General features: G+C 34.9%; 1 protein-coding gene across 1 annotated transcript in view; it reads right to left on the bottom strand.

The window, feature by feature from the left end:
- Positions 1 to 23,718, bottom strand: part of RSRC1 (arginine and serine rich coiled-coil 1) — a 332,002-nt gene extending 308,284 nt beyond the window's left edge. The window contains exons 1-3 of the mRNA XM_045851312.1: positions 23,116 to 23,718; positions 14,992 to 15,187; positions 14,291 to 14,416 (exon numbers count right to left, since the gene is read on the bottom strand). Coding sequence (XP_045707268.1) covers positions 14,291 to 14,416; positions 14,992 to 15,185 — 320 coding nt within the window. The 5' untranslated portion in view covers positions 15,186 to 15,187; positions 23,116 to 23,718. The remainder of the gene's footprint in view (positions 1 to 14,290; positions 14,417 to 14,991; positions 15,188 to 23,115) is intronic.
- Between the last annotated feature and the right edge of the window lie 225 nt (positions 23,719 to 23,943).

Genomic DNA, 23,943 nt, shown 5'->3' with positions numbered 1-23,943 from the left:
CTGTAGGACAGTTTTAAATTTATAGCATTACCAAGCAGCTTCACTTCTTGACTTTTAAGATATGTCCTCAATAAAATAATTGCTCTATAAGCACACATTTTGTTCTTATTTTCAGGTATAAGACAAAATAAAGATCAATAGGTTAATAAAAGAATAAAATAAAAACACAAAATCAACTATTTGGGTCACTTCTACAATTTTCATAATTAGATGTTAAAATGTTTTTATTAAAGTGCTTCCCAATTAAAGTTCAATAACTGTTTCATGGGCAGTTTAAACTTTAAACAATCAATTCATTTTTCACTACATTTGTTTATGAAAGGAATATTTAATATGTTCACCAAAATTCAAACTGAAAATGAGAAAATAAATGTAAAACTCATGTTTTCCATAAACAGATTCTCATCTTACCTCATCTTCTATTTTCTAGATATCCATATATTCCAGAAGTCAAACTCGGCTCATTTTAAAGCTATGGGATTTCCAAGTACAAAATCATATTTAAGTGTAGATGTAGGCTAACCTAAGTGTATTGGGCTTATATATTCAACAGTTTTCTAATGGAGCCATGAATGATTTCTTTTTTGCTCACAGACGAATCAAGAGAGTATAAACAAATGAATTCTGAAGTAGCTCTGATTTCACTCATTGACTAAAAATCCTGTAAAACTCAGTAAAGCAATACAGTGCAGGCAGTACATGAGGAGGAAAACATTACAAAAACAAGAAAAGCACAGATCCCTCAGTAAAGAGTTAATTATGATTCTCAGATACTTTATACTTAATTTTATTATGTGACTAAGAATCATGTGTTTGATTTTTATGTGAAGTAATAATCTTATGATTTTAAAGAAGCTAATCTAACTTTTAAATTAAAAAAAATTCAATATTAATCAAGTTGAAGAACTACTACACTGTTAAAATCAGGTACAATCTTTCTCTTTAATACTTAGAAAAGGACAAGAGAAAAACTGAAAACACAGAAACACTGTCCTTTGTTCCTTAAATGGATAATTGAGACATGGAGAAAATGAGAATTAAACATTTTAAAAATCTGTAAAACTAGTAAAACATGATAATATAGAAGCAAACTCACAAATGTGTTGTAGTATATAAAATTAATAATTAAAATAAAAATTTTTAAAAGCTCAACATTGTTACTGGCTTTTACAGTTTACAAAGTATTTTCAATATACTATTACTAGGTAAATGGATTTTCAGAAATTATGTTTCTCTCTTTTTCCAATTAATAAGTATTTCTTACTTGTACTTCCTGTAATAACACATTCTTAATAAAAATTTTCTTTATTTTCTCTATGATCTCTAATCATGCTCTTCCTCAACATTCTTCACACCTGCAATCCACAGAATACAATTAGTACATTTAAACTGTATCATCCAGTGCTCGTCTCTTGTGTGTGTGAACATGAGGGTGTGTGCAATATGTGCACGGGGTGTGCTTATCTTATCATCACACTTAGTCTACATGCTTCTTGAACAGAAACCTATATATTCAATAGCACTGAATTGAAAAGAAACCACAGAAATAGGGCAATTGAAACACTGCACTTTATGGAACAGGAAAAATAGTTAGAATTCATTAATTCCTTAAAATTTATTACGTCTGCCAATATCTATGTACACAGACATATTTGCAGCATGAAAGAGAAAAGCAGGAAATGAAACTAAAGTATACATTTAAGAAATGGCTGATTTCAAATGCCATTCCTTGTGTTTTCAAACTACAGCAAAATAGTCTATATATAGTAACTGCTACATAAGTGAAATAAATACCAGATATTTTATAAACAAGTTTATAATTACTTTAAAAAACTTAACATCAATAATTGAAATTAGAAATTATTATTAAAGGTTCCTACTGAGAATATGTTACGTTCACACATATGCAGTAAGAGGATGCACAATTCTAAGAAATCACCTAAGACAATGATTACCACACATCACACAATCTTCAATTTCACTCTTGAATTAAAATCAAAATATATCGCTATTAAGAAAAAAGATTCATGCCAAAGAGTCAATAAGCCAGGAAATATGTGTCTAGGAACGAATTCCTAGCTCATGACTCAACCTGTAAAAATCCTCAATGTCAGCTACATTCAACGGGTCATTTGGATATGGTGTAGTATATGGCATTATTTTAGTTCCATGTGAGGCAATAGAAAGAAAATCAGACTGCAGTCTTCAATCTATAGAAGTGCCTAGTAAATTTAAAAAACAAAGCAAGAAAATAAGTGAGAATAAAAAAAGATAAAAGTGTACCAGAAATAAGCCACAATCATCTTGATAGGTAAGAAAAGGTATTTTGACAAAAATCAACACCTTTTTATTCCAAAAAAAGGTAAAAGCAAACAAGAAACATAGAAGGCTCCTCTTCAGTTTTGTAAAGGACAGTCACAAAAAACCTATAGCTAACAGCAAATGTGAAGGTGAAAGTCTTCCCTTCTAAGACAGAAAAAATGGCAAGGATACCCAATCGTAATCACCACTTTTCTTCAACACTAAATGAAAACCCTAGACAATGCAAAAAGCCACAAACTGAATAAATGATGCAGTTTAAGGAAGAGAAGTAAAACTCTCAATTTTCAGATTAATATTACTGCTTTGGCAGAAAAATTCTAAGGTACACTCAAAATATCTACTAGAATCTATGGGTAGCAAGGTTACAAGACTTACGATAAATATATATAAACACATAAAATATACACTGTGCAAAATACAAAATATACAATATATATAGTCAATTATATTTTTATACATTGGGAGCAAATTTTTGGAAAGAATTCTGTTTTAATAATATAAAAAATTTTAAAATAAACTTAACAAAAGATGTGCAAGACTGCTGTACTGTAAACTACAAAAACACTGTTGGGAGAAATTTTAAAAATCCAAAATAATGGAGAGAGAGACCATGTTTGTAGATGGGAAGATTCAATTTATTTTGCTATGATGTCAATTCTCCTAATCTATTGAATCAATGAACTCCCAATAAAACTTCCAGTAGGAATGTTTGAGAAACTGTCAAGCCAATAATAAAATTCATATGGAAATACAAAAATAATTCCTGATTTTAAGACTTACTATAAAATTATAATAATCAAAGTGGTGGGGTACTGGTATAAAAACAGAGGCCAATGGAACCAGACAGCCTGGAAACAGAATCACTTTTACAAAATCAATTGGTATTTGACAAAGGCACCCAGATTACTCTGTAAGAAATTAAAATGTTTTTAAATGGTGCTAGATCACCATATGAAAAAAGACAAAAGATGAACCTCTACCCATGCCTCATACCATACTCAAAAAATCATGAGAATGACATCCGCAAGATGGCAGAATCAGAAGTCCCAGGTTCCATTCACCCAACAGAGAACAACATAAAACATAATATACGGGCCAAAATATCTTCATGAGAATTCCAGAAATCAATAAAAATGCAGTACCCTAGGCAAGCACAAAGCCAAAAACAGCCACAATGAACTAGGTAAGAGCCATCACTTTACCAGTATCAACCTCTCCCCAAAGCTGGGCACAGCTCAGCTTGGCTCATGGCTTCTCCTTTGGACGGTATGGAAGAAGAGAAAAGTGGAACATGTGTCCAACATTCCAGCTCTTTCTTTTTAGTTGTTTATGCTATTACAGTTGTCCCAGTTTCCCCCCTTTGCCCTCCACCCCAACCCCCCGTTCCCATAATCTCCACGTCGTTTTCATGTCAATGGGCAATACATCTATGTTCTCTATGTAATCTCTTTACCTTCTTTTAACCATTTCCAAGCTCCCTACTCCCCCTCTCACAGCTATCAGTCTGTTCCTTGTTTCTGTGCCTCTGATTCTATTTTGCTCTTTATTTTGTTCCTTAGATTCCAGTTATATGAGATCATATGGTATTTGTCTTTCACCTCCTGGCTTATTTCACTTAGCATGATAATCTCCAGTTCCATCCATGCTGTCACAAAAGGTAGGAGTTCCTTATTTTTTACTGCTATGTAAATGTCCCACAGTTTTTTAATCCGCTCATCTACTGACAGGCACTTAGGCTGTTTCCAGCATACGGCTATTATAAATAGTGCTGCTATGAACACAGTGGTGCACATATGATTTTGAATTGTTGTTTCTGGATTATTTGGATGTATCCCCAGAAGTGGAACTGCTGGGTCAAAAGGCAGTTCCATTTTTAATTTTCTAAGGAAACTTCATACTGCTTTCCCGAGTGGCTGCACCGTTCTGCACTCTAGCCAACGGGGCACTAGAGTTCCCTTTTCTTCACATTCTCACCAGCATTTGTTGTTTGTTGATTTATTAATGATAGCCATTTTGGCAGGTGTGAGGTGGTAATCTCATTGAGGTTCTGACTTGCATCTCTCTGATTGCCAGTGATGTTGGGTATTTTTTTCATATTTCTATGGGCCATCAATATGTCCTGGAGAATTGTCTATTCAGGTCCCTTGCCCATTTTTTAATTGGAATGTTTGTCTTTCTGCCATTGAGTCATATGAGTTCTTTATATATTTTGGAGATTATACCCTTACCTGATACATCATTGTCAAATATGTTCTCCCACAGAGTAGATTCCCTTTTTGTTTATTTTTTCCTTTGTTTTCCTTGCCCTTGGACATGTATCGGCAATAAACTTAACCAAGGAGACAAAAGTTTTTACACTTTAAAATGCAAAACATTGGTGAAAGAAATTAAAAATGACACAAATAAATGGAAAGACATCCCATATTCATGGCCTGGGAAGACTTAATATTGTTAAAATGTCCAAACTACTGAAATTCTCTACAGAGTCAATGCAATCTCTATCGAAATCCCAATGACATTTTTTCAGAAATGGAAAAAAATTCTAAAATTGATATGGAATCTAAAAAGACTCTTAATAACTAAAACATTCTTAGGAGAGAATAACCCAGGAGGCTTCATACCTCCTGATTTCAAAATATGTTGCAAAACTACAGTAATCAAAACTGTATGAAAGTGGCTACAGAGAGAAACATAGACTAATGTAACAGAATAAACCAGAAATAGAGCCCAGAAATAAACCCTCATGTATATGGTCAAATGATGTTTGGCAATGGTAACAAGACTACACTAACAGGAAATGACAAATGTTGGGAAAACAATTACCACATGCAAAGGAATAGAAATGGACCCTTATCTTACATCATATATACATCAAAAATCAAAATGGATCAGAGAACTAAACATAAGATCTAAAACTATAAAATTCCTGGAAGAAAACATAGGGGAAAAGTTGAAATGAGCAATGACATCTTGCATATGACTTAGGTAACAAAAGCAAAAGTAGACAAATGGGACTATAGTTTCTGAACAGGGAAAGACGGAAATCAACAGAGTGAAAAGATAGTCTATCAAGTTGGAGAAAATACCTGCAAACCATGCACAGAATAGGGGGCTACTATCCAGAATATATAAACATTCCTACAATTCATTCACAAAGAAACAGATTAAAAATTGGTCAAAAGATTCAAATAAACGTTTCTCCAAAGAAGATGTATAAATGGCCAATAGGCACATGAAAAGATTCTCAACACTGCTAAATTACCAGGGAAATGCAAATCAAAACCACTAGATATCACACTTGTTGGATGACCACCATAAAAGAAAAAATTAACAAGCGTTGGCAAGGATGTGGAGAATTTGAAACACTTGTGCACTGTTGGTCAAGTTGTAAAATGGTGCAGCTGCTATTGAACACAATATGGAGGTTTCTCAAAAAATTAAAAATAAAACTACCATATGATTCAACAATTCCACTCCTGGGTATATATCCAAAACAAACAAACAAAAAAATCAGAATCTTTAAGAGATATTAGCACACCCAAGTTCATTATACTATTATTCGCTGTGTCCAAGATGTGAAGCAACCTAAACATCCACTGATGGATGAACAGATAACTAAAACATGCTGTGTATCTATAGGAGTGAAACACAAATGTAAATAAATTCCCAGCTCAAAAGGCTAAACAAAGAATAACAAATTAAAACAAAAGAAAGCACAAAGCAGAAAATAAGAATAAAAACAAGAATTAATAAGGTAGATAACAAAAAAAAGAAGACCTAAGGAATAAGTCAAAATCAATTTTTTAAAAATTAAGAACAAAAAAAAGACCAGCTAACTTAAAGAAACCAAAATGCTCAAATACACAAAGTAATAAACAATGAGGAAAAACAGCATTTAAACAGAAAAAAAAAATTTAATCATAAGGAATTACCTTGCAGAGGTAAAGCAAAATGCCCAAATACACAAAATGATAAACAATAAGGAAAATAGCACTTAAATAGAAAAAGAAATTTTAGTAACAAGGAACTACTTTACATACTTCTTGGTAAATAAATTTCAAAATACAGATGAAATGAACAATACACTGGAAAAATACTGTTTACCAAAATTAAAACTATAAGAAATACAAAGTTTAAATTGATCAATTTCTGTTGAAGAAATAAAGTTGTCAATTAGCCACTCAACAAAAGACCACCACTCAGATGATTTCACAAATCTAACAAAATTTCAAAGAGCAGATAGTTCCAATTCTCCACAAATTGTTTGAGAACATCAAAAATGAAGAAAGACTTACACTTCTCTTTATGAAGCAAAGATAATAATACTTAAACTTGATAAACCAGTACAAAAAAGAAAAATGAAATCACATATGAATATCAATGTAAAAGTATTTAAAAGTAATGAACAGAACACCACAACAAATTAAGAAAATGACGCACCAGGGTTAACTGACATTTATTCCAGAAATGCAAGATTAGTTCTTTCATTATGTCCACACATGATAAAAAAGCCTTCAACAAAATTCAGTATTCATTCCTGGAAAACAAAAAAAGAACTGACAGACCTTTTCTTAACATGAAGAAATATATACACTTTAGCCCTAGAGCAAGCATACTTTTTAATCAGGAAACACTAGAGATATTTACCCTAAAATCAGGAAAAAGACAGGAATGGATATCATCTCCACTACTAATCAGTATTTTACTGGCATTAAAGGCCATCAAATAAATAGGACAGAGGAAAAGGAAGAATTAGAAAACTAAAACGTTTTATTTAGAGATGATATGATAGTATATCTGATAAACTAGGGAGAATCAATGCTAAAATTAACTCAAAAAGAACTGAGTAAAGTAGTAGCATATAAAATTTAAAAAATTCATACTATCTAAAGTAATCTAAATTCACAGCAATCTCAAAATTCCAATGGCACTGTTCCTAGAAATAGAACAAACAATCCTAAAATTTGTATGTAGCAATAAAAGATCACTAATAGCCAAAGTAATCTTGAGAAAGAAGAAAAAGTTAAAAGCATTATGTTTTCTGATTTTAAACTATATTACAAAGCTGTAGTTATCAAAACCATATGGGACTGACATAAAAATATACACACAGATCAATGGAACAGAATCAAAGCCCAGAAATAAACCCACACAGGTAAGGTCAATTAATTTATGACGAAAGAGCTAAGTATACATGGGGAGTCTCTTCAATAAATGCTGCTGAGAAAACTAGACAGCCAGATGCAAGGGAGTGAAACTGGACCACTATTTTATGCCATATACAAAACTCAACGCTGAATGGATTAAAGTCATGAATGTAAGACCTATAACCATAAAACTCCTAGGGGGGGGAAAAAACACAGGAGGTAATCTTGACTTCAGCCTTTGCAATAATTCTTAGGGGTTGACACGAAAAGCAAAGGCGATAAAAGTAAAAATCAAATTAACAAAATGAAAAGGCAACCTTACTGAATGGGAGAAAGTATTTGCAAGTCATACACAGAAAAAGAGGTTAATATCTAAAATATATAAAACCCTCATACAACTCAATAGCAAAACAAACAAACAATCCAATTAAAAAATAGGCAAAGGATCTGAATATATATTGTTTCAAAGAAAAGATACAAATGGTCAACAGGTACATGAAAAGATGCTCAACATCACTAATCATCAGGAAAGCCCAAAATCACAGTAACATATACCAACTCACACCTGTTAAAATGGCTATCATTAGAAAGACCAAAGATTACCAGTGGTGGTTACAATGTGAGGAAAAAGGAACCCTTATACAAAAATCCCTGGGTATATATTCAAAGGAAATGAAAATAGGATCTCATAGCAATATCTGCACTCCCATATTTTTTGCAGCACTATTCACAACAGCCAGGATATAGAAAAACCTAAGGATCCATCAACAGATAAATGGGTAAGACAGATGTAGTGCATACGCACACACACACACGCACACCAGAAAACAGAAATGTTATTCAGCCAAGACAGAATGTAATCCTGCCATTTGTAGCAACACGTATGAACCCCGAGGGTATGATGTTAAGTGAAATAAGTCAGACACAGAAAGATAAATATTGTATGATACCACTTATATGTGAAATCTAAAAAAGCCATACTCAGAAACTAAGACTAGACTGGTGGTGTTTACTGGGAGCTAAGGAGTGGGGGCAATTGGGTCAAAGAGTACAAACTTCCAGCTATAAGATGAATAAGCTGAGGATCCAATGTACAGCATGTTGATGATAGTTACTAGCATTCCACTGTATACATACTTGGAAGTTTCCAAGAGAGATCTTAAATGTTGTTGCCACAAAAATAAAAACTGGTGATTATGTGATGTGAGGGAAGTGTCAGCTAAGACTAGGTGGTAATAATTCTGTGGTACATAAGTTTATCATATCAATACATTGTACACTTTAAAACTAAACATAAACATAAACATTTAAACATAATGTTAAATGTTGATTATATCCCAATAAAGCCGGGGAAAAGGTAAAATAAATGTAGACTTCTGTAGACGTCACATATAGAAACAATAACTATTTAGATATTATAACGATAGAGAAAACCTCATTTATAATAGCAGTAAAAAAGCTAAAATACTTTAGAATAAAGTTATCAGGAGATGAGTAAAATTGATATGAGGAAAACTTTAAAACATTCCTGAACATTAAAAAACTAGGACAAATGGAAAACTATCCCTTTACTTTTAGAACAACTCAACGTGATAAAGATGTCAGTTCTCCTTAACTTATAAGTTTAATAAAATCTTAACAACATTGACAAGTTTTTAAAAAATGAATCTAAATAAATTAATACCAAAGATTATGTGAAAAAATAAACAGTTCACAGGACAAGAATAGCCAGGAAAATATTGAAAAAGAAAACCTAACAGTGAAAGGGGGAACTAGGTCTATCCAACATTAAAATATACTATAAAGTTTCTGTAAGTGTGGCACTAGTGCACAAATAGACAAGCAGATCAGTGGAACATAGATAAAATCAAGAAACAGACCCAAGTATTAAGGAATTTAGTATATTATACAATAAAAGGAGCATTACAACTGGGATAAAGATGAACCTTTTAATAAATGGTGACATACAGCCAATTGGGGGGCGGGGGGAAGGTCCATAACGCATATCACAACCAAAAAGAAATCTAGATGGTAAAAGGTGGCCCAATGGTGATGGAGGGAAATTTGACTTGGGGTGGTGAACATACTATACAACATACAGATGATATATTATAGAATTGTACCCCTGAAACCTACATAATTTTATTAGCCAATGTCATTCCAAAAAATTCAAAAAAATAAATAAATAAATCCAAATATATAAAAGACCCAAAATCAAACAATCAAGTATACATAAAACAATTCAGTATATTCCTCTATATCATCTGGATGTAAGAAAATTATTTCTCTACATTCTGAAGTTAAGGAAAAATGTGACGAATGAATGATAAATATAACCACATAAAACAAAAAAATCTTTTGGATAGCCACCATAATAAAGTCAGAAGACAACTGAAAAACAAAGAGGAAATATTTGCTATATGTATATGTATCACAGCTAAAGGACTAACATATCTAGTACCTCTTAAAACCTGAAGAAAAAAAGATTGAAAATCCAAAAGGCATGAAGCAAAAGTTCACAAGCAAAAAAGAATAATGGCCCTCAAACATACAAAAAGATGGTCAACCTCACTTATAAGAAATAAAAACTAAAACTACAAAAAAGTACAATTTCTCACCTGTGATACTGGCAAACATTTAAAAGTGACAACACATTCTACTGGTAAGTCAGTAAGGACACAGGCCTCTCATACATTACTGACAGGGATTTGGCAATTTCTAACAAAACAACAAGCATTTACTTTTTTTTTAAATTGATTTTAGAGAGAGGAAGGTGGGGAGAGAATGAGAGAGAGAAGCATTGATCTGCTGTTCCAAATATTTATGCATTTACTGGTTGCTTCTTTTTTATTTTAATCCTCACCTGAGGACATGTTTTTATTGATTTTAGAGAGGGAGGGGAAAGAAGGGAGGGAGAGGGAAGAAGAAGGAGGGGGAGAGAGAGAGAAAGAGAGGCAGAGAGAGTCGGAGACACAGCAATGTAAGAGAAATGTCATGCACCAGCTGCCTCCCAGACACATTCCCTGACAAGGGACTGAACCCATAACCTTTTGGTTTAAGGGATGGTGCTCCAGCCAAGCCACCTGGCCAGGGCGAGCTGGCTGCTTTTTGTGTGTGCCCTGACAGGAGACTGAACGACAACCTTGGCATGTAGGGACAAAGCTCTAACTGAGCCACTAGGCCAGGGCCAAATATTTACCGTTTGATCCACCAATCCTACTTTGAGAAGTTTACCATGAACGTACAACCATACAAAAGTACTCATGCACAAGGTTAATAATAGCAGCTTTTAGTAACTGCAAAATATTGGGGGTATTATTAATGTTCATACCTAAGAGATGGGCTAAAAAAAATTACGATACATCCACATAATGAAGTACTAAGCAACTATAAAGAATGAGCAAAATTATTGTTAATTGATAAAGAGTGATTTCCAAGATAAATTAGTAAACAAAAACAAAAAAGCAAAGTGCAAGAGTATCTACAGTATGCCATTGATGTAACTACTGCTTTGTTTACAAAGAAACAAAGGAAAGCTAAACCACCAAAATAATAGGGTTGGTTACCTAGGGGGTGGTTAGGACCAAGACAGAAGGGAGAGAGGGGGATAATACTTCTGTATACACCTTTCAGTATAGTGCTGTCTTTTGCAATAACAAATAAGCAACTAAAATTTTAAAACTTTGGGGGAATAAAAAACTTACAATGAAATAGAAACAAATAAACTTAACTCTTCAAAGAAACCAACCACAATGAAGTGGGGAGGAGAACTACATACCCCAGAGTAATTAGATAAAAAGAACTGTAAAAATATTAAACTCTAGTTTATAAGTTTGTTTTTCACGGAGGTATACATCAGCAATTCTGAAACTACCTTCTGTGTATTCTACAATTGAGGAAGTAAAGACACCATACATAATAGTAGTTTTCTCACTGCTGCAAAAGTGACACGATACACATCACAGCGTGAGGAGACCATAAAAACTGATATATTACACAACACAATCTCCTAATTACTCTATCGTACCCATGGTAACTCCATCAAACTTCACACACTTGACTCCCCTCCTCCTGTCACCCCCCCCAGGACATGCCTCATCTTTCATTTATTTTTAACACCTGTAAAAACCAAGTTTTCTCTCTTTGACTTTCCATGACTGGAATCATTTGTTTCTATTAAAAAGCAAAGAGATGCCCTGGCTGGCGTAGCTCAGTGGATAGAGCTCGGGCTGCGAACCAAAGTGTCGCAGGTTCGATTCCCAGCCAGGGTACATGCCTGGGTTGTGGGCCATGGCCCCCAGCAACCGCACATTGATGTTTCTCTCTCTCTGTCTCCCTCCCTTCCCTCTCTAAAAATGGATGAATAAAATCTTTAAAAAAAGAAAGTAAAAAAAAAAAGCAAAGAGATAATTAACAACACACTTTCAGATTTGAAGTCATATAGTACTTTTTCTATGGAAAATTCATTACTTTCATCTTCTCTATTTAAAGTAAAGCCTGGATTAACTAAACTGTTCAAAGAATGAGCTGTTCAATTTTCTTGTTAAACCAAGATTTAGAAACTCAGTTTAAACATTTTGAAAAAAAAAAATCCTAAAACATATTTTCCAAAATAATATAGTACATAGGATACAGGACATGGATAATGTATTGTCTAAAAACTTAGGACTTCCCAGTGTCTCCAGATTATTTGGTTATTGTAGTTAAATGCAGAAGTGGCCCAGCAAGAGGCTGAGAAGTTGCTGTTTTGAATAAGCTCTGAAGTTGTTGCCTCATATACAAAATAAAGGTATTACCCTGCATGACAGCTTGACATGGTTAGAAAACTCAGATTACTGAACACCGTGCTGGATGGTTTATTGTTGACTACACATTACTGCCATTACTTTTAAGGTCTTCCTTGCATTGCAAAAGAAAAGAAATGAACATTTCCAGATTTCCCTCTGGAGGCTGTTGTAGGTACATAGTTGGGCAGATGAAGCAGCTTCCAGGCGGGTAGTTTCTTGACAACCACCCATTCTGTTGCAACAAACCTGGAGAGTTCTTAAGGTTTCCAGTGAACTCTGAGAAATCAACCAACTTCAATGCTTCAGGCTGAAATAATCAGTGACAGCTTCCCTAATTCCCTGAACCCTTCCAAAAATTATATAAGCCTTTAATTCCCTGTGTTAAAATCCTAGTGCTTGAAATTCACTGGCTTCTGTTTTCCTAATCAAACTCTTGTTACTGGTAACTGACTCTAGGTGTGTGAAAATACTCTATAAACTGAAAAACACATACAAAAGCATGGATTATTATTTCTATTCCCACTGGTAGGAAATTTCGATTGAAGTTGTTTTCTGGTAATCAGCCTCCTTTTAGACAAATCAATACATCCAAAATAAAGCTTTCCTTCTACAAATCAATAAAACTTTTCCTTACTACAAAACCCAGCTCTCTACCTAACTTCATTCTCCAATTAATGATCCAATCAATCAAAGTATGTTTACTAAGCAAGGCATTACACTAGGTACCAAGAGATTCCCCAGGTAAGAGTTTATAATAGACAAGCATAACAGAGACATAATATTCATAATATAACTTACATATTAGGAGCCACCATGTGATGGTGGGTAAAAGAAAGGAGGGAATTAAATTTGACTTGGGAGTGAAAAAGTAAAAATAAAGTAAGGATTTAATGAAGAAGAAAATTAAAGAGCGAAAAGGTAAAAGTCAAAAGGATTTAAAGAAGAAGAGAATTTAAAGGTTGCAAGTAACTGAAGAAAGCACGCTCAACAAAACAAAGCTAGCGACTCAGGAACATGTATAGAGAACAAAGGCATGTAATACATAGCGGCTTATTCCTGGAGTGTATACTAAGGAGGGAAGACTGAGTCCAAATAATAGAAGGTCAGAAAGGCTAAACATCTGGACTGTATTACTATTATCCATCTTCAGATTCACAGAGAGATTTATAAAATTTTATGCCTAGATAATAAAATCAGACTGCTAATATACTCCCATGACTAGAACCTAATAACACAAGATCTAAGTAGAGAAAAGAAGCTGATCTTACTGAATTCCTGTTTTACCCTAATCCTCTTCTGCTCAAAAACTTGCAATAACTTCTAAATGCATACTTTTATCAAGTGCCTCAATACCATAGTCCCTCCCCATCCTATTCAACCATATTTTCAACCATTGCCCAAAATACACAACTTTTTCCAGTTAGGCTATTTTCTGTATGTACTGGCCCTTGAGCACAGCAATAAAACAGGTATCTCTCTCTCCCTCTTCTTATAAAGCCACCAGCCCCACTGGATTAGGGACCTACTCTATGACCTAATTTAACTCTAATTACCCCCAAAAAGACCCTTTCTCCAAATATAATTGTATCAGGTATTAGAGCTCTAATGTACAAATTTAGGGAGGGACACAAACATTTACTCCATATCACACAGGGTTATTTCTGAGGCTAGACCTTAAGAGATCTTACATATTTGCTCTTGCTAATACTAATACCTCTTGAAATACTTCCTCCATCATTTGAAAAAGCCCAGCCCAGCCTACTGGAGGATGAGAAGCCACAGAAGGACTAAGTACCCCAGACAATAACCAACAGCCAGCACCAAATGGCAGACTGGGGCCACAGTGGACCATCTAGTTTCAGTCAAGCTATCATCAGGTTAACTACAGAAGTGGCCCAAATGAGAATAGCAAAAGAACTGCCAGCTGAGCTCAGTCAAAATTATAAAATCATGAGAAAATAAGGGACTGTTGCTTTAGGTTACTAAATTTGGGAATTGTGTGTTACAAAGCAATAAATATCTGATATGGCATACCTTCTTGTTCTGCTTTTTGACCTAGATCTCTGAACTCTGTAGGATTTCCCTCGACCCCTTGAACGACTTCGACTTCGTTTTCTTCTAGAGCCATAAGAAGAGCTACTGCTTGATCGATGCCTGCGTCTGAAATACAATATAGTCAAATATCATTGCTATTTAAAAAAAGTGTATGAGCATTAAGGACAAATCATCCAGATTCTAAAAAAAGTCTCATTTTTACTGTCTTACACCTTCCTAAAAGCAAAGAGAGACAAAGCATTACTCCTCTTGAACAGTCAGATGACTGATTTCATAATTTAGTGATTGAATCAGGTACAAATTAAGATTTTAGGGGTGTTAAGTAGTATACAATCCTTCCATATATTACCAGATAATATTGTAGAATATAAGTACTGTACTAGTAGACAATATAGAGAACTAAAGAACTAGTAGAGCTATATACTAGTAAAACTACTAGTAGAACTATATACTAGTATACTACTTGTCTACAAAGAATAGACAAAGGAGGGAAACACTGAACTCATGGGCTGGGCCTGGAAAAAAGAAAAGCACCTCTGGGTTGGTACTAAACCCTCATAAATACTTAACTACTACAATAAAAAGGTTTTACCCAGAAAAATTCAAAGTACAAAAATTTAAGAACTCTCAATTAGAGAATGTCATCTTATTACTATATAAGTAAAAATTATGAACGGCACCTTCTATCATAAGAATGTGAGCGAGGCTGAATATCTCTGGACCAAGATCTTGACTTTGACCTTGATTTCCTTCCACCTTTCCTTCGGCTATATGTCCTACTATCTGAAGAACTACTTGAAGATGACCGTCTACGGTGTTTCTTTTTTCTCTTGCTTCTGCTTTCTTCTTCAGTATCTGATGAACGACGTCCCATTTCTACAAGTTTAAATTCAAAGAAAATTATTACTAACATATGGTACCATAGATGAAATTTAATACAGTAATTTTTTAAACTTTATAAAAATTTTTTAAGTCTTAAAGTAGAATTTTAAATGTACCTGGCTTCTTGATGGAAGTATGAGAAATAGCTCTATTACAGTCTTCTAAGATATCAACTGTTTTTATAATTTATGAACAACTTAAATTTGTCCTAAATTTTTTCAAATGTCTCTCAAAGGAATCAATCCTGAGGACAGCTCATTATAACATTTTCTTACATTTTAAGTTGTATCAATCTAATTATATAATATCTTGTTTTGATATGAACTACCTAATCATTCATTTAAATATTCCCTAAAGATAAAACATATTTCACTATCTTTTAGACTTACATTTTTCTAACTGAAAATTCTAAATGTTTAAATGGATAACAACCCATTAGTCATCAATAAAGTAAAAAATGAAAGAATATACTACCATCATTTAACTTGTGAAATTTGGGAGAGGAAATGTTAACTTAAGTACCAGAGTTAATGAGGTTCTAGTGAAGTCAGTCAACTCTTCACACTGCTAGTATCTAAATAAAGTGGTGGTATAATCCTTCCAGAAAGCAATTAATAATTTACATAAATTATCATAAAAATATTGATGCTTTTTTGACAGAGCAATTCTACTTCTAAGAATGTATTTGAAAAGTTTTTCTTAAAAAAAAAGACAATTACGAAGACATCCATTATACCATTATTAAAACTATTATCTATAGAGACAGTTTAAAAATATGTACAAAAATAAGGGCAAAAATAAAAACTGATAATATTTAATGATGAAACTGGGAAAATTTTTAACTATTTTCTATATGGTTATGGTAATATCTATACATTTAGTATACAAAAAGAAAAAATGTACAGAACTAAAATGTAAGGTTTTTATATTTAGGAATTACCTTAGCTGGTAACAAACTCATCTTACTTTAAAGCAAACCTTTAGATTCTCAAATGCAATCTTTTTTATTTTTACTGACAGTTACTAGCTATCTTTCAATTTCATATAAAAGGAAGATCCATCCTATTAGTGGTTAAGATTTAAGTGGTTAATGGATCAGATAAACAGAAATCTCTCACTTTCCTTTAATATTCATTCAAAATAAGGTAAATACCATTACTTTAAACAAAGCAGTACGATAAACTACAGTACAGTTTTGAGAACCGTCAGGTGAACCCTCTCCTCCCTGACTCCAATTGAAAACTGCTGTTAGGATTGGATTCCAAACTTCATGCTCTTTACCTAGAGCCAGAATTAGATTTCAATATAGTTCGGAACCTCCGAGATGTTCACATTCCTACCATTTCACAGTTCAACAAAACATTGAGAAGGCTTGATTTTTAAACTTTCAGTAAATCACTAGCTTATCTAAGCCAGTTTCCTCATTGGAAAATGAAACTGCGCTGAATAAAAGATCACCATGATCCTTTCCAGCTTCAAAATGCTATGATTGTGAAATTATGGCTTTACTTAGTATATATGTACATATATACATACATTTAAACATGTGTATATAACACTCACATTGGTAGCCAGATATCCATTATATAACCATGGTTGTGTGTGTGTGTGTGTGTGTGTGTGTGTGTGCGTGTGTATTTATTTCCATTACGGAATGTGTACATAATTGAGTGATAATGGTCATCCAAGTGTTCTTATTTCCTGGCTTTTTCTTACATTGTTGTTTTCACTTTTACGCAGTTAAAATTTTTCTTTACTCACACATAACCATTTAACATGAGCTTTTACGTTCTCATTATCTTGTTAAAAATACTAAAATGAGAATAAAAAATAAAAACAGTATAAATTCACAAGGATACAGAGATTACAGGAGAAGACAAGATTCGTCAACAAATTTTTAGCAAATGAAAAACAGATGGAGAATTTAGAGCTAAGAGAGCTGAACATCAAGCAACTGCAGATAATTCCAACAAGAGAAAAGCCAATTTACATAGCAAAAATCAGAAAGCATCAGAAATTTAAGACACGTTACCACAGTGGGTACAAGGAGGCACAGAACTCAAAAACAAGGGAACTGATTAAAAGTCTATACAAAGGGAGTAACCTCCCAGGCCCCCTTCCCCATTCAACCCAGACAAGTGACTACTCATCCCCAGTCCCAGGAGCAGTGATGGACTTGGGGAAAATGACAGAACAATAAAGCACCAGGTCCCGGGCCACAGTAAAAGAGGACAGAGAGATGCTAAATTTTAAAAAGTTAAAGGAAGTACATGAAAATCTACAGCTAATGGTAAATACTGTAGCCCGCCGTGTGCCTGGATCCAAGATTTCCAGCAGAGGATTCATCTAGGCAAAAACTGAACAGTACCCGAAAAGGTATACTATAAATATTTCAAGGTACCCCCCAAAACAGCCAGGCTCTCACCCAATCACCCTATTAACTACCACACCAGTTAATAAGCCCAAACCTTAAACTTTTTTCTGTAAACTATTTTTCTCTTAACTTTTTAGTGATTATACAAAAAAGGGTAACCAATCACACAACAAAAACCTTCATCATAAGAGACAGAAACCAAAACAGAAAGAAAAAAAGCAACTCATAGTAAATCAGGAACATGCAGAAGAAAACTTCAAAGAAGAGTATCCGTTTTTTCCTCAAAAACATATTAAGTAGATGATCCAGCTAACACAATAGGAGGAACATCCGTACAACAGGAGAAAAAGCTTGAAATTTAAACAAATGGTGATTTGTAAAAAAAAAAAAATAGGATCAGATGGTAAATTGAAATGACTCACAGAAAGTATATGGTAAGAAAAAGATTAAAAATAGGAGGTAAAATCCCTGGGGCAAAGAATTTAAAAAGACATACACCAGACATATCTCACAGAAATTCAGACACCAGGAATATACAGAAGATCCCAGAAGCTTCTAAAGAGAAAAATATGGGGAAATCTCAATAAAAGGCATTGAACTTCTAAATAGAAATATAGAAAAACAACAGGGACTTGCCTTCAAAATTCTAAGTGGAAATGCTTCTCAACCTAAAATCTATATCCAGCTCAATCATTGATCTGAGATCAGAATAAAGACATTTTCAAATACGCAAAGTCTCAAAATTATACCTCACAGTCCACCAAAAGCAAACAGTAAACCAACAAAGACAAGCCAGACTGAAAGAAGTACTTTCACAGTAGAGATAGGCAAAACACCCCAGGATGATGGCAGGCCTAGGTACAAGGGATAGATCAGTGAATGAGACAAAAACCCTTGACATCAAGAAGTTTACGTGCTAGTATAAAAGCAGTCCTCAATATGGGGTCAGTTGACCCCTGAGGATCCCGAGGCCCCTTCAGGGGATCCAAGAGGTCAAAACTGTTCTCATTATACTACTAAAATATGATTTACCTTTTCACTGTGCTGACTTTTGTACTGATGATATAAAGGCAATAGTAGGCAAAACTGCTGGTGCTTTAGCAGTGTTAAGGCAATGGCACCAAACCGTGCTAGCAGTCACTGCATTCTTCATAGCAATAGTCTAAAAAAATGGGGGGTGGGAGGCAGTTCACTTGTTCACTTAAGAGTGTCCTTGATGAAGCAGCAAAAATCATTAATTTTATTAAATTTCAACCATTGAGCACACATCTTTTAATATTCTGTGATAAAATGGGAAATATACATAACTGCTTCTACATACTCAAGAGTAATGGTTATCTTGAGAAAAGGCACCTGTGCAACTGAATTGCAAGTTGAACTAGCTGCTTTTATCATGAAACGATACAAATTTCATACAATTTTTGAAAAAATTTCACACAATTTTTATTTTAAAGAATTGTGATTACTCAGGCTTGCGTATTTGGTAGACATTTTCTCCAAATGAATGTGGTCTTTCACTCCAAGGAAAACTGACATTATTTGCTGTCAATGATAAAATTTGAGTTCTCAAGCCAAAATCTGAATTTTAGATAACTTGTATCTGCTACCATGAGCCTGACAGCTTTCCAGTACTTAAAAGATGTCTCTGATAAGATCAGAGGTGATATTAACAAATGATATTTTTAAAAATATTTTATAATGAAGGGTATCAATATTTGGAAGATATGCATAACTCAAAGAACCAATATTTTCCAGCCAGTCAATGCATGATGTCACAGAATCATGTATGGGTAAAACAGCCATTCAGAATGCAAGACAAACTTAAGATTTTAACATAATAGAGTATGAAAAGGCCACTGATATGGTTTCAAACACCACATTACAACCGACCTTTAACAAACTACTACTTGTCAAGTTTTGGTGTAATATCAAAGAATTATCTGAAAAGGCCATTAAAATATTTCTCCCTGAAACTAATATAACATTGGGCGTTAAATATACCTTAATAAAAAAAATACTTTTCCACCCAGACCAGTGTGGCTCAGTGGATTGGGCACTGTCCCACAAACGCTGGTTCAATTCCTGGTCAGGGTACATTCTTAGGTTGCAGGGCAGGTCCCCAGTTGTGGGCATGTGAAAGGCAACCAATCAGTGTTCCTCACTCACATCCATGTTTCTCTCCCTCTATTTCTCCCTCCCTTCCCCTCTCTCTGAAAATAAATAAACCTAAAAAAAAAAACCCCACCACATGTGACTACAAATTTTCTTCATATACCTCAATCCAAACAACTCATCATAATAGAGTGAATGAAGCAGATAAAAGAATGCAATGGTCTTCTATTAAGTCAGACAGTAGGGATTCGCAAAAAAGTGAAAATAATGCTACTTTTTTCACCAAAAATGTTTTGTTTTGAAAAATATATTTTTCATATCAAATTTGTTATTTGAGTTATCATATAATGAGGTTATTGTTATTTTTAAGTGGATCAATAAACACCTCAAAATTTTGTTTTAATTACTACTAAGGCAATATTTATAGATATAGCCCATGTAGATAAAAGTTCTTGCAGTCTTCAATATTTTTAAGAATGTAGAAACTCTAAAACTAAAAAGTTTGAGACCCACTGCTCTAAGGTAGCTTACAGTCGTTTCCATTCTCCATTTTTGTCCAGCGTATTAAATCCCTATGGAAGACATGAAGAAGTAGGAAAAAAAAGAAACGAACACACATCTAATTATGTAACTTGTTGGTGACCAAGAAAAGAGAGAATGGGAGGGTTGGTATACATTTTTATTTAATTTCAAACAACATAATTCATCCATAATAGACAATTACATTTAACCCAGAAAAGTTAATGGGAGATACAAAATCCTCCCTTATAGGAGCCAAGTAAAACAAGGCTAAAAAACCATTCTCACAAAACTATAAATATTTTTAAGTGATGTATTTACATTTCAGAAAAATTACACCGAAGTACTAATTAATCTCAGTAAGACAAAGCACAAAGTCGCCATATTTTTTATTAGTTACCTTGAAATATTTATTCAGAAAAGGAAGTCCGTATTTCTTTATTAACTTCAAAAATTTTTCAGAAAAGGAAGCAAACACTAAGAGCAAATCAGAAGTATATCCGAAAATTGTCTTCTCTATCAATGACAGGTGCTGAACTCTTTCTTACTCACTGAGATATATACTCGTATACTTATTCTGGAATTCCATAATGTTCCTAGCATGCAGATGAATATATTTGCTCATGCAAGTCATGGTGGTCAATTTATATTTCACACTCCCAGTAATAAAGAACTGTTTATATTTAACTCCATTGGTAAGGTGCAATGCATGCAAAGACACATTAACAGTTCTTTCTGGTAAGAGCAATGATGACTGAGCACAGATTTTTAGAAATACTGTACCACAAGCTCACAATTTTTCAATCAATCTGTAAGCAGAAAAGACATAGGGACAGGACTCCTACAGCTCTTGGTTTCTGTTCTCACTCTAGTCTCTAGTATGTCCTGGTTTGGTCTCATGGTTTCGAACCTTACTCAACTACTTCTACTACAGGACTGAAGCCAAGACAGGTAATGACTACAGTAGGACATTAATTTACAAAAACATCTTATTGCACAGTTTAGGTGACTGATGGAAGATATGGAGCCAAGATATGGTCATTCAGAAGAGAGCTCAAAGGCATACATAAGTACTTCCTTTGTCCAGTTATTAATAAAAGTATAAGAAATAGTAATCTTTTTCAGAAAACAGGCAGTTAAAAAAAACAAATATTCCTAAAGGACATGACAAGTTATAATTATTTCTCTACTAATTCATTAGTATTATCAAACTATAACTTTTTTGATCTTGGACACTTAGCCCAAAAAAAAGGAAAAAGAGCAGTCATTTGAATGGAAAATCCACCTCAGAGATAGAGAAAGATAAAAATGGGGTTAATACTATTTAGCATAAGATGTCCACGAAGAAGTATAGAACCATACAAAGTCAGTAAAAGAACTGGGGTAAAATTTTAGCACAACACGCAGAACAAAGCAACACTCAAAAGAGATAGTTGTCAAAACACTCATCCCATAACAACTAAAAATTTACAGACAAGCATACCGTCTTTGTTTCTTTTTTTTTTTAAAGCTTATTGGTCATGGGACTTTTCCCCAATGGTTTGGTAATGAAAGTAGAAAATATATCTATACATCTAATGTAACACATTCACTACATAAGTTTTGCAATTCATAACACAACTCCTTCCTGAGACTGGTAAAGTTAGTAAGGTAATTAACAGATGCCAGCTGCCTTGAAGTTCATCGGTTTCAAACATTTTTAGCTCTCTTATTGAAGAACATAGAGTAATAAAGTGCTACCACTTAGCAGGAAATCTTTGCCTGCAAAGAAAGTGAATATTTATAGACTCTAAGGCTAGAGGGGCTCCCAAAAGATACCCAGTTTCCCAACAAGGTAGCAACTGGATCACCTGCTCCAGACCTTAAACCTGAGAACTCTGCGTTATCTCCTTCACTTAGAGCTTTTACGTCTAAGTGCAAAGATGACAACTTGAATACTTTTTTGTGACAACACAAGACATCTGAATTTATTTAGCTACCTAGGACCTGTCTAGTTGATTTACAAATAGGTTACTAATTCTGACAATGCAAAAGAAAGGGAGGGAGGGTGAGAGGGAGGAAATTATTAGGCCTCCAGTGTGCATTTAAAAATATATAATCTCTGAGACAGAAATCAACTGAAAGTTGACCTAAAATCAAAAGCAGTCAACATTTGTAGTAGTGCATTATAACCTCTCACCAAAGTAAACAGAGTTTAAGGGTAACCACGTGCTCTTGGTCTAAGTCCACAAGGCCCCAAGTCCTGAAGTCGGGGAAACTGAGTGCTTACAGCTATTACTTTGAGAAAGAAAAGTCTATTTCACTCTGCACCATCTCACCTCTCAGTTAGCCAGTGGGAGCAAGAAGTAATGGGGGTGGGGGGGAGTTGGAAGGAAAAGGGTTCTTAAGTACGGACAGCAGAGTGGGTGGGGCAGGCTGCACCGGGTGGCGATCTTTCTCCCAGCACCATACCTAGGGCTAATGACAAAGCAATCCCGCACTTACTGCAAGACTCGCTCCAAAACCCAAAAGCAGCGATCAGTGGGGGTGGGGTGGGATCAGTGAGCTGGGAAGGAGAGGAAAGGCAGGCAAGGTCTCTCACCACCACCTCCAGACGGAGGGCTTAGCCAGAGGCCTGCGACCTCGCACCAATCTAGGGCCGACCACCACCCTAAAGGCCCTAACTTCGACCTCGAGAGTCAGAAAACTCCAGGTGCGATACGCATGCGCACTGAACTGCTCCGCACGCCGCAGGACCACCGCCCACCCCCCCGCAGCCACCCAGACTCTCCGAGACAGGCCCCGCGCCGCCTCACGCCAGAACAGGGCCTCAGAACACCGCAGCCGCGGGCGCCTCCACCCAGGCCCCGATGAGGGGCATCACTTGGCTCCCCACCTTCGGGATCACACCTCCCCTCGACTTGCAAGCGCCACAAACCTGCAAACGTTTCTTCTAATCGGGGTGCTGCCGGCGTCCTCCGAACTTGCTTCAGTTTAAGCTCAGCGCCTTCCTGGTTCCAGCGCCAGGCTGCTTCAGCCGAGCTTTCGAGTGCATCGATGGAGGCTGTCAGGCGTTAGGAGTGCCGAGGGAATAGATTGTCACGCCGCCAATTTTTTGTTTGGTGTTGGTTTTGCTTACTTGCTTGCTTATTTGATTTCCTTATAACCAAAAAGCAATAAAGGTGGGGACTGAAGAGTGTTATTGCCTTAGTAATCGTCGTTATCGTCACAGATAATCAGTAAACAAGTCTGCATCGTAGGAAGTTGTGTTTAAAACACCCCCACGTAGCAAAATTGGTTATCTCAAGCTGGGGGAGGAGGAAACTCGCCCAACAATAATAAATCATGGAAGTGTGTCTGTACAGAGTCTTGTGTGATTAAAATGTAATGATTTATTTGCAAAAATGCATTAAAAGTCGGTGTTTCTTCTGCCTTGAAGGTGAAGGCACTCACAGGTTGGGTGCAAATTAATTTCTCACATTAAAGTAACTGGTTAGTAGAGGAGTGGGAGAAGGCTGCCCGAGGCACGGAGACATTTCCTCTGAAAGAGAAATTATTAGGTTTTTGTTGTTATTTACACCAATGGGAATGAAAACGATTCAGCATTTTCTGTAACTCATACTACATTATTTGTCTGTCCTTGCATAAACATCATTTTTTTCCTTATTTACTATAAGTACGCAAAAATATTGAGGTGGAAGAAAAAAGCTGTTGGCCTTGGTTTGGGTTGACCGTGACATCCAATTCATTCACAACTGCTAGATAC

Source organism: Phyllostomus hastatus, unplaced genomic scaffold, assembly GCF_019186645.2.
Source record: "Phyllostomus hastatus isolate PE091 unplaced genomic scaffold, TTU_PhHast_1.1 phas_contig_86, whole genome shotgun sequence".
Taxonomy (NCBI): domain Eukaryota; kingdom Metazoa; phylum Chordata; class Mammalia; order Chiroptera; family Phyllostomidae; genus Phyllostomus; species Phyllostomus hastatus.
This window is presented reverse-complemented; position numbering and strand designations above follow the sequence as displayed.